Raw genomic sequence first — 14,257 nt, 5'->3', positions numbered from 1 at the left:
AAATACAGGACAATATGTAGTAACACTGATTTGAGTGAAATGTTCTGCACAGCGGTCAAGTGTCAGAGCCTGAAGAAAGTCCTGAAGGAGCACAAGAGCCCAGTGTCCGCCATACAAGTGTCGCCCAATGACACTGAAGCGGTCAGCGCGGGGACTGACGGGTCTTGTATCATATGGGATTTGATGTAAGTACAAACTACAATGATATCTCTGCAAGGTCCGCGACATAAAGCCGCAGTGTCAGAGCCTGAAGAAAGTCCTGAAGGAGCACAAGAGCCCAGTGTCCGCCATACAAGTGTCGCCCAATGACACTGAAGCGGTCAGCGCGGGGACTGACGGGTCTTGTATCATATGGGATTTGATGTAAGTACAAACTACAATGATATCTCTGCAAGGTGCGCGTGTGGGACATAAAGCCGCAGTGTCAGAGCCTGAAGAAAGTCCTGAAGGAGCACAAGAGCCCAGTGTCCGCCATACAAGTGTCGCCCAATGACACTGAAGCGGTCAGCGCGGGGACTGACGGGTCTTGTATCATATGGGATTTGATGTAAGTACAAACTACAATGATATCTCTGCAAGGTCCGCGTGTGGGACATAAAGCCGCAGTGTCAGAGCCTGAGGAAAGTCCTGAAGGAGCACAAGAGCCCAGTGTCCGCCATACAAGTGTCGCCCAATGACACTGAAGCGGTCAGCGCGGGGACTGACGGGTCTTGTATCATATGGGATTTGATGTAAGTACAAACTACAATGATATCTCTGCAAGGTCCGCGTGTGGGACATAAAGCCTGATACGATGGCCGGATCAAATAGAGAACTTCCTGTCGGCCCAGACTCCTCCGCTTCAGGGAGATGACTTTATCTCCCCATTAGAGCTGAGGAAGGGCGTCTTCCGACTCCCCAAAAGGAAGGCGCCAGGCTACGACGGGATCCCGATCGCCGCAATACAGCAGCTGCCCAAAAGAGGCCTCGTTGCGCTGACGAGGCTCTTTAATGGTATCCTCCGCACGGCCCACTTCCCGGACTCATGGAAGTCGGGGAAGGTGATCACCATCCCCAAACCGGGAAAGGACTGACACTTGACCGCTGTGCTCTGACACTTGCACAGCGGTCAAGTGTCAGAGCCTGAAGAAAGTCCTGAAGGAGCACAAGAGCCCAGTGTCCGCCATACAAGTGTCGCCCAATGACACTGAAGCGGTCAGCGCGGGGACTGACGGGTCTTGTATCATATGGGATTTGATGTAAGTACAAACTACAATGATATCTCTGCAAGGTCCGCGTGTGGGACATAAAGCCGCAGTGTCAGAGCCTGAAGAAAGTCCTGAAGGAGCACAAGAGCCCAGTGTCCGCCATACAAGTGTCGCCCAATGACACTGAAGCGGTCAGCGCGGGGACTGACGGGTCTTGTATCATATGGGATTTGATGTAAGTACAAACTACAATGATATCTCTGCAAGGTGCGCGTGTGGGACATAAAGCCGCAGTGTCAGAGCCTGAAGAAAGTCCTGAAGGAGCACAAGAGCCCAGTGTCCGCCATACAAGTGTCGCCCAATGACACTGAAGCGGTCAGCGCGGGGACTGACGGGTCTTGTATCATATGGGATTTGATGTAAGTACAAACTACAATGATATCTCTGCAAGGTCCGCGTGTGGGACATAAAGCCGCAGTGTCAGAGCCTGAGGAAAGTCCTGAAGGAGCACAAGAGCCCAGTGTCCGCCATACAAGTGTCGCCCAATGACACTGAAGCGGTCAGCGCGGGGACTGACGGGTCTTGTATCATATGGGATTTGATGTAAGTACAAACTACAATGATATCTCTGCAAGGTCCGCGTGTGGGACATAAAGCCGCAGTGTCAGAGCCTGAGGAAAGTCCTGAAGGAGCACAAGAGCCCAGTGTCCGCCATACAAGTGTCGCCCAATGACACTGAAGCGGTCAGCGCGGGGACTGACGGGTCTTGTATCATATGGGATTTGATGTAAGTACAAACTACAATGATATCTCTGCAAGGTCCGCGTGTGGGACATAAAGCCTGATACGATGGCCGGATCAAATAGAGAACTTCCTGTCGGCCCAGACTCCTCCGCTTCAGGGAGATGACTTTATCTCCCCATTAGAGCTGAGGAAGGGCGTCTTCCGACTCCCCAAAAGGAAGGCGCCAGGCTACGACGGGATCCCGATCGCCGCAATACAGCAGCTGCCCAAAAGAGGCCTCGTTGCGCTGACGAGGCTCTTTAATGGTATCCTCCGCACGGCCCACTTCCCGGACTCATGGAAGTCGGGGAAGGTGATCACCATCCCCAAACCGGGAAAGGACCGCCGCCTTCCAGGAAGCTATCGACCCATCACCCTTCTGCCACACATCGCCAAGCTGTTTGAGCGTCTCTTGCTGTGAAGGCTTGCCCCGCATACAAGCCCGCGGGCCGAACAATTTGGCTTTCGCAGCAACCACTCCACGACGCTCCAGCTAGCGAGAGGACTAAACTTCATCGCCAGTGAGAAGAATAAAGGATATTGCACCGTCGGGGTCTTTCTCGATATTGAGAAGGCCTTCGACCGCGTGTGGCATGCCGGCCTCCTGGCGAAGCTTCTCTCGACCAACCTGCCACCCGCGATCGTGCGGCTGGTAGCATCGTTCCTAGAGGGCAGGTCCTTTCGAGTGTCCGTGGAAGGCGTGGACTCCCAGCCGCGCCCGATACGGGCAGGAGTACCACAGGGCAGCTGCCTGTCCCCGTGTCTCTATGCGGTGTACACGGACGACATCCCTACCCTCGCCGAACATCTGCGCGAGGGGGAGGAAGACGTGCTGTTGTCACTCTACGCCGACGACAGCGCGTATCTCACGTCGTCATACCACCAGATCGTCGCAATCAACCGGCTGCAACGTTTGTTGGACCTGCTACCGGAGTGGCTGGACAAATGGAGGATGGCCGTCAACGTGGGGAAGACAGCCGCCATCCTGTTCGGCGCCCGGCAGCCTTACCGTCAACTCCGTCTACGAGGGCAGGACATAGAGTGGCAGACTTCGGTGCGCTACTTGGGGTGTCATATCGACGCAAGCCTGCACATGGTTCCCATGGTGAACCACGCCGTCAACCAGGCACGTGCAGCCACGTCGATGTTGCGCCAGGTCCTCGCCTCAAGCCTTTCACCGAAGACCAAGCTCCGAATTTACGGAGCCTATGTTCGCTCACGGTTGACGTATGCGGCCCCAGCCTGGTACTCATTCTGCTCAGAGTACCAGAGACGCCGCCTACAGGTCCAACAAAACAAGTGCCTGCGCCTAATCGTGGAAGCTCCGAGGTACGTGAGGAACGACGTCATCCACCGCGACCTCAAGACGCCCACCGTGGAGGAGTACGTCCGCACACTCGCGCGGCGCATGTTTGCGCGCGCGGACAACGGACCGTACGAGCACCTCCACGGCATCGCTCCACTCATCCCTAGACCGCCGACCGGGCGTCAACTACCTCGTGAGCTCCTGCGATCGCCATCATTGTCGCAGAACGCAAATGATCCAAGCGACGACGATTACGACGACGCGAGACCCACCGGACTTGACCTCGTCTCCGCGCTCGACGGCGAACTTAACGCCGTCGCGCGGAGACCGACCTCGGATTGACGACCCTGGACCGAAAACATCTCCGCGCGCGGGCGGCGGCGTTCGCACTATCGCGATAACAAACAAACAAAATAAGTCCCCTAGGGCCATAAGCCAAGATTGGCAGGCCCAAGTCGGTGTAATTCCGACTTAAAAACAGTCACCAGGGCACAAAGTTGCCCTGCGCCCCACCCGGGTAAGGAGGCCATGCCTCGAGGCCCGTACCCCCGCTTGGCCGTTCCGGCCAAACGGAGAAGACCCGCTCACACTTAGTGGCTTCATTTTCTGAGACTATTTTGTTATTTTGTTATTAGAGTTAGCTTATCATTAGTGTGAAGTTTTATTTTTGTGTTCTTTTTAAATCAAATTAGTCCAAAACAATAATAATATTATATACTTATAATAAAACTGTAACAGGTCAAATTCTGTACATTGAAGATATTTTGAAATTTTTTTTTCGAGGGCACTCTATAATCGATACTGAACCCAAAACTGTAATTTTTTTCATTTTTTATAGGTACTTATAATAAAACTGTAACAGGTCAAATTCTGTACATTGAAGATATTTTGAAAATTTTTTTTCGAGGGCCTATAATCGATACTGAACCCAAAACTGTAATTTTTTTCATTTTTGTCTGTCTGTCTGTATGTTTTTTTTATTTATTTTTACTTTTATTTTTACTTTAGACGCCGACTACACCACACACACATATCAATCATTTAAACACATAATATAAACATACACACAACATAATATCTATTTTATTAGTCTTCACTACAAAATTAGATAGGCATAAAAAACCGGCTGCGAGGTGCAAGCGTTGACCTAATTACATTACTCGAACAGTCCGAAACTGCACTCGACGCGGAGCGCGCGACGCCTGTCCGCGCGACGCACGTGGCATTATTTACGCGATCTTATGTGTCGTACCGTTTTGTGATCTTTTACGTGAATTTAGGTGTAAAACTAATGTGGTTGTAGTATAGAAACCGATGTGCATGCGTTGTATAACCGTATATCACTATTTACCTTCTCGAAATATAGTAATATTTACTAAATCTTTATTATGGGCATTTTCATTGCTAGTGATGTGTCACGTAATCATTGAATACCACTAGTACCACCCATATAGGAACGCGGCTCCGGTGCGCGTGCTACCACCGAGACTGGCTTGCGCCTTACTCCATCTGCAAGAATCACCCTTTCGCCAGCTGACAAATCCCTGAGCGGAGTCGCATGTTTATCAAAATATGCATTTGTATAAGCAGAGACTGAAGTGGGAGAAAAACTTGATTTCTTTATAAATAAAAACTTTTGGGGAATCGAGTGGAAACCGGTAACGAGTTTAATCCTTGTGCTTTGATTTGTGGATGAATTATTGTTTTGGTACGACATCTGTGATTGTGTATGTGAATTTGGCTGACCCTGCAAAGACGATAAAGACGCACAAATTTTATAAGGCAGCTAAAACTAACTGAAAATTTTGAAGTAAAATGAGAGTTAATCATGAGCACAAATATTGAATCTGAATTTCCATCATCAACACCAAACGATGAGTCAGATGGTGAGGAAGAATTTGATGCTCTAGATACCAATGATCAAGCCGAAGAGGATGATCAACAGCAAGGAGAGCACCAGGATGTTAGAGAGCCTGTAAAAACAGATGTTGCTGATTTATTAGCACGGCTGCAATCTACCGGAGCATTTTCCTACAAGTCTGCGTTTCAAGTGTCAAATAAGTGACAAGTTAGAACCCAGAGCCGTAAACCAGTTAAAAAATAAATAAACAAGTGACAAGTGACAGTGGTGTCAATGTCAGTTACGACAAATTACGAATTTTACGAGAACAAATTACAATAACAAATTAGACAAAATTCTCACTTCGATACCTAGGTATCTATTCCATACGTTAATGATGAAGAAGTCTCCGATAGAGAAGTGCCTATAAACACTCTGGCCTCCTAGAAGCCAACGAGGGGAACGTGGGGGCACAAAGTTATGAGAAGCAACGCCTTGAAATCGACCGCGATGGAGTGGGCCTGCTTGGATATCAAGTGGAGATTGCAGAACAGGCACTGAAGAAGTTGTGAAGGCATTTACCTTAACCCTAGAACCCTACTTGGTCTACTATGAACAGCCCAGAGTGTTATCGGAGCCTCGACAGCTCAACGGTTAGAGGAGCGGACTGAAATCTGAAAGGTCGCCGGTTCAAACCCCACCCATTGCACTATTGTCGTACCTACTCCTAGCACAAGCTTTACGCTTAGTTGAAAAGAAAAGGGGGATTATTAGTCAGCATAATAAACTTGCAAATATTCTTTATAAAAAAAACCAAAAATATCACATTAGACTTTTTGAGTTATTTATAGCATATCTCAAAAAGTCTAATGTGATATTTTTGGTTTTTTTTTATAAAGAATATTTGCAAGTTGTAGCGCGCCAACGTTGTAAAAAAACATTGGGACGACCGTGACTCGCCCTAAAACAAAAGCGCACATGCATCGTAATTTATTGCCACCGACGGGTCGGACATTACGTAGTCTGCAGTGCTCGAAATCCAAGAAATAACCCGCAAAAACAGCCCTTAGGCTATCCATCACGCCTGAGATGAGCAAAGCGCGACGGGATGGCTACTCGCTTCCTGAAGTATCAAGTTATGGGACCATCGCCAGTTTTTCTAAGTAATGGGGAAAAAACGTCCCCTTCCCGAATAACCACGCCAGGACACTGTATAAAAGCGAACAGCATCCCTTCAAAATCAATCAGTACTCCACTGGTCTTCCGAGCGCCTCTCCCGGAACTACCAAAGCAGTACCCCACTGGTGACCGAGCGTCCCTCCCGGTCCTACCAGCAGTACTCACGAATATTCCGAGCGCACCTCCCGGAACTACCGAAGAAGTACCTCACTGGTAACCGAGCGTCCCTCCCGGTCCTACCAGCAATACCTACCTGGTAACCGAGCATCTCTACCGGTCCTACCAACGTAGCCGCCGACCGCCGTCACCGTGTATCTCTCCGGGTCTCATCAGCGAGGTTTCTAGGCTGACCTTGCTCGCATACCTTGTGTGGGCCATACCTACAAAGGACAACAGCACTTACGGGCCTAACCTCGCCGCGTGTCATAGGAGCACCCCCTTGGCACCCCGAACACAAGTGAGAGTGACATCGAAAGTGATACCAATAAGACTCTGAGCGAAAGTGATTCCAATAGGACTTTAAGTGAAAGTGAAACAAATAAGACTTTTCTGTGAAATCCGAACTAATAGACTAGTCCAAAGTGAAAGTTAACCATTAAGTTTGTTGTATTGTTTCTATTGAATAACTTTTACGTGTGAACCTCTGTACTGCGAATAAACCATTCATCTGAAATCATCGAGTGTTCTTTGAATCTGTCCTGCCTGGCGTCACCCTCCCCGGCTCTACCGATCTCAACATCTGGCACCTACTAACGAGGGGCTAGATAGAGAGACTCGGGTGCCCGCAATATTGGCACCCAGCGGTGGCCGCGTTATAATTGGCGCCCAACGTGGGGCCCTGGCAGACAGACCAAGAACTCGATCTCAACACCAGAAGATGGCAGTAAGCATGACAGAGGATCAGCTGCAGAGGATCATTGCGATGGTTGGCAACGAAAGAAGAGGGTCTTTTGCCAAATGTACCTTAAAATATTATGGAAGCAAGGATAACGAGGCAGTGGAAGCATTCCTGTCTGCTACCACCGTCTACAAGGGTTTAGAAAACATTTGTGATGAAGATGCAATCGCCGGACTACCGCTACTGCTGAGAGATGAAGCAGCTACATGGTGGCAAGGAGTTAAGGATGAAGTCAGAACTTGGGCCGACTTCCAGACCCGGCTGCGGAACGCATTCGCCCCAAAGACCCCAGGGTACATACTGTACCAGGAAATTATAGGCATCAAGCAAGATGCCAACACAGCCACCGAAACCTTCGTGGCTAAAAAGAGGGCTCTGATAGCCCAACTGCCCAAACCGACCCCAGATGAGACGCACCAACTGGACATGGTGTATGGGCAGCTCCATAGAAGCATACGTGAGAAAGTCTCAAGGAACACAATCAAGACTTTCGATGAACTCTTGGAAGCTGCAAGAAGCGCGGAAGAGCTTTTCCGTGATCAAAAGCCCCAGCCCAAAGAACTGAACATGGAGAAACATGATCAGAAAACACCAAGACCCCCACGATGCAAATTTTGCCGACGTATCGGCCACACTATGGACGAGTGTCGTTCAAAGAAGCGCACAGAAACGCAAGCAAGGACATGGTCTAACACAGCTGGCCCCACAAAGGAAATCCGCAAAATTCCTGCAGGCACGCTTGTACCACGAATCACCTGTTACGGTTGCGGTAAACCTGACGTAGTACGCAGCAAATGCCCTAATTGCAGCCCGAATAGTGCAAACCCGAGCTCCGGAACAGATCTCAGTTTCTGCACAATGGCGAACCTGGCCATTTCCAGCGACACAAGGGCAAGGCCCACCGTGAAAATCTCCGTGGGACGCAAAACAGAAGTAGGGTACATTGATACCGGTGCCAAAGTCAGCGTGGCATCGTATGATTTGTACCAGGTCCTCAAACGCCAAGGATATGTGTTTGAAGAATCTAGGGGGAGTGTTACCCTAGCTGACGGCTCAGTAAAAATCAGCGTATGCTCATCGTACGTGCTCCAGTCACGTTGTGTGACCGCGTCATTCCGACTACTTTTGTAGTTTTTCCCGAGGCACGGGTAAACAAGACCTTGTTAGGAGTCGGATTCCTTGAAGACGCAGGCATGATCCTGGATGTGCCCCAGAGAACATGGTACTTTAATACCAACCAGAAGCAAGCATACGACCTGATCCCTGAACACGAGCACGTCGCACCAGCAATGATGGCAGTACTACAAGAAATTTCAAATAGCATGGCTTTGCCCGCTCCGGTATCGCCACTACCTGTCACACCCAAAGAAAAAGCGCGCCCTGTCCGCCCAGATATAGTGCGAGAAGGAAACTTAAAAAGGGCCCGGCGAACATTGTTTGATGGATACTCGCCGAGATTTGTGGACGACATATATCAAGATGCCGTGACCAACATTGAAAATGCTGACGTACAATTATCTCCGAAATCGATGGCACTCTTTCCATCCCACAGTACAATGGAGATCTGCACCCTAGATTGCCAGGAAGCACCGACTGCGTTGAATGCTCAACAGAGGTTGCAACTTGAGTTTCTGCTAGAAAGACACCATAATGCCTTCGAAGCACGCCCAATACCTACTCCACACGCCGTGCACCGCATAAACACTGGCACTCATGACCCGATTTGCATGCCCCCTTACCGACTGTCTCCACCAAAGGTTGGAGTATTGAAGAAGGAGGTTCAAATGATGCTGGTCGAGGGAATCATCGTTCCATGCGCATCGCCTTGGGCAGCACCAGTGGTTATGGTACCAAAGAAGGATGGGAAGATCCGAGTCTGCATAGACTATCGAAAACTCAACGCCATCACCGTGTCGGATATCTATCCAATACCACGAATTGATGACCTGCTGCACGACGCTAAGCCAGCGCCATTTATGTCCACTCTAGACCTTAAAGCAGGCTACTGGCAAATAGGTGTACAAGAAGAAGACCAGGAGAAAACGGCATTCATTACGCCGTTCGGCATCTACAAATTTACAAGAATGCCTTTTGGTCTCAAAAACGCACCCGCGACCTTTCAACGCCTCATCGACAGGGTCAAGGTCAGCCTCGAGAGTGTGAAGATCCTAGCGTATCTTGATGACTTGATTATATTCTCCAGAAACTTCGAAGAACATCTGAGAGACCTAGAACGGGTTCTCGAAAAACTGGAGGAATTCGGTCTCACAATCAACCGAGAGAAATGCAACCTCGGTTGTTCAACCATAAAATACCTCGGGCATCTTATAACGCCAAAAGGACTGAAGATGGACCCTGAAAAGACAGAAGCCATCCTCAACCTCGCTCCACCGAAGAACCTGAAACACTTAGTTTCATTTCTACAAACGTGTTCCTGGTACCGACGATTCATCGAGAATTTTTCCAAAATAGTGGAACCCCTTACACGTCTTACCAAGAAAGCAGCAAATTGGATATGGGGAAGCGAACAGGAAGAGGCTTTCCAGGAACTAAAGTACAGACTCACGGAAGCCCCAGTGCTACGACAAGCTGATAGTTCCCAGCCATTTGCATTAAAGACGGACGCCAGTAACTACGCTTTGGGGGCAGTTCTAATCCAGGGGGAGGGACCAGACGAACATCCTGTAGAATATGCAAGCCGGCTTCTGACAGCAGCCGAGAGAAACTATTCGACCACGGAACGAGAAGCATTGGCCGTAGTATGGGCAGTCAATAGATTCCGAGGATACATAGAAGGCTCACCTACCATCGTTGTGACAGATCACCAGGCCTTGCGCTGGTTGATGTCAATCAAGACTCTCAAAATGCTGCCTCACAAGCATGGGGAAGTAAAAAAAGTGATCATAGAGGGAAATACTTGCTAGAAATGGTGGCAGATCTGGATATGGTCATCTTAAATAAAGGAGACTCCCCAACCTTTGTAAGAGGTCCTAGAAGTTCAACGCCTGACATAACAATAGCCAGTCAAGAACTTGCTGGGAGAATAAGAAACTGGAAAGTCTTAGAGGAGGAGACAATGAGCGGTCATAAATATATTACCTATGAAATAGCCGTAAATGAACCTGAAATTGGTCCTGTAAGTGGAAAATGGAGTCTAAGGAAAATAGATACCGAGAAATTCGCAGCAATTCTAAAACAACAAGAAATTGAAACCCCGGAAGACCTTATAAACGCGACTACGAGAGCCTGTAATGAGTCAATGCCGCGGAAAAAAGTCAAAAAGAGGAAGGAAGTATATTGGTGGAATAGTGAAATCGCGGACGCGAGACGAAAGTGCATCGAGTGCAGAAGAAGATATACGAGAGAAAACTCCAAAAACAAGAGAAAGGAAACTCAGCACGATGTACAGTCCAACTTCTACAGACAGGAATATAAAGAGGCTAAGTTTATACTGCAAAAGCTAATAATAAAAGCTAAAGATAAATGTTGGGAGGGTATATGTGAAGAAGTAGACCAAGATGTCTGGGGACTTGGGTATAAAATTGTAACCAAGAAACTAAAAGGCCATCCCCCCATACAAATAAGTATGAACAAAATACAGGAGATAGTTGGTGTACTCTTTCCCGAACATGAAAAATTTGAGCGAGCAGTAACTCCAGTGCAAGCATGTAACGTTGTCTCATACAAAACTAAGAATTAATATGAGCTAACGGAACCCGCAAGCATCTAACGCCGGGCGACGGTTTACTGCATACATAAAATCGATACGCGCGCGTTCGCTGATCCCTAAATCAAAAACTGGTCTTAGCGAAGTTGCTCTGCCGCGCCGCAAAACTACGGAGGGCGCGTGCGACGGTTTCTGGATCATTCGACGCGCGGACCTGCGGCCAGCGGTGCGTGTACTCATAGCGTGCTGCGGGCGATCTTTTCGAAGTTACCTACTTAAAGTTCTTTTTTTGTTGTGCTCCTATCGGAACCCGTAAAGGGTGAGTTCCAACTTTCCTATCACTATAAGCTGTTCTCAGTGCGCTGTAGTGCTGGAGTCGCTAGGCTGCAGAGCTATTGCGCACGAGATCGTTGGGCTATCCTGACGCCAACGCTCTGGGGTTCCAGGTTCACGGATAGGAATTTCCACGGACTGAAGTTCACCAGAAGTACCCCGGAACCGGAGTCCGCGAGGGCGTCTCCGTCGGAGCTTCCGGATTCCTGCTTCTGGTGTGGTGTGCGTGCCTGCTGCCGTGACCCTCCTACCCTGAGGACCTACCCTGAGGACCTCCGTGCCTGGACCTGAGCGTGCCGGAAGGACCCTAGCTACGCGCGTCAGGCCAGTCCCTCGTTTACTAGCTCAATTCTGCGGTGTAGTGCGGTGGAGGAGTTGATTAAAGGCAATTGATTCACGACCCTGGTCTTTTCTTCACTCTCCTCACTACCTGTGACGGCCTACCTCGTCACAGTGGCGTCCTGCTCGTGTGTCTTCATCCACCAATCTACACTGTAGTTTCTCACATAGCACTACAGATTCTGCACCGTCATTCACAACAGTGTAAACGACGAGGTGTTGCATCGACGAACTGGTACGTACCTATTATTATTATATTACGCCCAAGCTATTTAGTGTTGCGCTTATTTTGGTTACAAACTGTTATGTGCATACCTACCTAGTTACTTGTGCTAAACTTACAATATAAGACTTATATTATGTTAAATCGCTTGAGTTATGCACGATATTGTAATTAAACTGTAATAATTACGTAACAGTTCGTAACGTAGATATTGATTGAAATAATTTTATTTTTTCGCTCGATCTCGCGCGCCGATACCTACCTGCTATTATAAAATTATTGACTTACCTACATTGAGCTTCGCTTTATCACCGAGTCGTACGTAGATAACTTGTAAAGAACAGCTTACAGTATTATTAAATACTACTTATCATAATAATTAGACTAGTTTTATCATTGTTGTTTGCTCATACCTGTAATTCATTCATTCATTTACGTATTAAGAATTGTAGATAGCTTTATTTATATGCACTTACTGTTGATTTTATAACTTTTTGTTGCGCTTTTGCTTGTTTTTTTTTGCGAAAATGGGAACTCACCCTATCAAATATTTTCTTTTAAACAAAAATGAACTGTCTTACGAGGTCTTAATAAGAGGTGCTGAACCAGCTTCTACGGTGATCGAACTTAAGAAACAAATCGCTAAGCTAACGCCTTCGCTACCGAGTACGGATATTTTAGAGTCAGGTCTAGACCCGGCCGAGGATCTTTCGGGAGCCGCGAATTCTTTAAAAGAGCTAGCAACGCGTGTCAAGCTACTTGAGGAAAAATACGACTACAGTCTCCATGAACGCTCGCGTGCTTTATGCTACCATATCTATCATAGGTTGAAACGCATTGATGACTCGACGCCTAGTGCGACAGCTAAGGCAATTAACAAAGATTTTAATGAATTGTATAATCGCTTATCTATGATACAGCGTCCCAGTACCCCTACCCCTAGTACGTCTAACGCAGGTCAGCCTTTCTTCGAGAACACTTCATTACCACCTACTACGATAGTGAATTGTGATCACCAACTAGATCGCATCAGGCCTAAGTTTGATGGCACTACTTGCGTCCGTGCATTCCTTAATGACGTGAAGGACTACACGTCAATAAAAAACTTCTCTACGGATCGCTTACTGAGTCAAGCACCGTTATTTTTTACTGGTAAGGCTAAACATTGGCACCGCAGCGTACGCGACTCAGTCAAAACGTGGGATGAGTTAGCCAAATTATTACTAAGGGATTTTAGCAAAATGGACTATGACTACCGACTATTAGCTGAAATACGTAGCCGCACTCAGGGTGACACAGAAGATATCGTTATATATTTTGCTATAATGGCTAATTATTTTTCAAGACTTATAAAACCCTTACCTGAACAGGACAAACTTGACATTTTGCTACACAATATCCGGCCATGCTACGCCAGCGTTCTAGCAGCAAACGCGGACAACATCAATTCGGTCGAGAAGTTACGTACTCTGTGCACGAACTATGAAAGTATAGAAGGACTCACAGCTAAAAATAGAGATCCACCGCGAGTGACTCCTAATACACTAGCCCCTGATTTAGCTTTTGTACCTAAATTTAATCAAAACTCAAATAAAAATTTTAATACACATAAATCTTTTGGCTCTAAATACAATCACAACTACACAAAGAAATACTACACAACTAAAAATGAAAACACTACTCAAACAAAATCTGTAAATTCCATCGCTGAGGTATCTAAACCTGCACGACTATTATGTCCTAGGTGCCGAACTAATGACCATACCCTAAGCCAGTGTAAGATGGAACGATTCCCTATTTGCTTTAAATGTGGGAAGAAGGGAGTCAAATTTCCTGACTGTGTTGACTGTTTAGCTATAGAGAAATCTAATCCTAAAAATAAGTCAAAAAACTAGCTGTGCAAGATTGCTGCAATTTTAGTGCTATACCTACTCGTAAACATAAAAACCATAACGAACAAGAGTGGAAGGATTGGCTAACTAAAATTAACATATTTTTTTCTAGCTACTCAATTGCATCAATCTTGGATAAAAAACCTAATAACGACATTCGTCCTTATGCAACTGTAAGCATAGGTGACATCTCCTTGCGCGGATTATTAGACTCTGGGTCCGCTATCACAATTTTGGGCCAAAACTCTCACTTGAAAATATTAGAATTATTAGGCTTAACCTTAATACCTGATGATAACTCAAAATTATTTACTGCAGCCGGTGGTCAAAACTTAAAGTCTATTGGTTACATCTATCTACCTATAAAATTTGAAGACCAATTTCATGTTCTAAAAACTTATATCATACCGTCTGTTAGGAATTCATTAATACTAGGTATGGATTTTTGGACTAAATTCAAAATATTCCCTAAATTTTCAAAATCTATACAGTTATCTAATGATGCTGAATTTCATGTTTTTAGTGTGAATGAGTCTAACGGTTCGTTACGTTCATACCGTGACCTTAACGAATCGCAACGTACTACTATGGATAACATAATAGAGCAATT

The 14,257-nt window shown here is 46.9% G+C and overlaps 1 protein-coding gene across 1 annotated transcript; it reads left to right on the top strand.

Moving 5' to 3' along the window:
- The first annotated feature begins 12,218 nt into the window (after nt 1-12,218).
- On the top strand, nt 12,219-13,910 carry LOC138404655 (uncharacterized). The gene has a single exon (XM_069509228.1). The coding sequence runs from the start codon at nt 12,283-12,285 to the stop codon at nt 13,648-13,650; it is 1,368 nt and encodes a 455-aa protein (XP_069365329.1). The 5' UTR covers nt 12,219-12,282; the 3' UTR covers nt 13,651-13,910.
- Nucleotides 13,911-14,257: the final 347 nt, after the last annotated feature.

This window comes from Maniola hyperantus, unplaced genomic scaffold (genome assembly GCF_902806685.2).
Source record: "Maniola hyperantus unplaced genomic scaffold, iAphHyp1.2, whole genome shotgun sequence".
NCBI classification, from domain to species: domain Eukaryota; kingdom Metazoa; phylum Arthropoda; class Insecta; order Lepidoptera; family Nymphalidae; genus Maniola; species Maniola hyperantus.
The sequence above is the reverse complement of the archived record's forward strand: the minus strand, read 5'-3'. Positions and strand labels throughout refer to the sequence as shown.

What these genes read in the sequence shown, in the direction of transcription:
- LOC138404655 (XM_069509228.1), top strand. Translation starts at nt 12,283, where the DNA reads ATGGGAACTCACCCTATCAAATATTTTCTTTTAAACAAAAATGAACTG.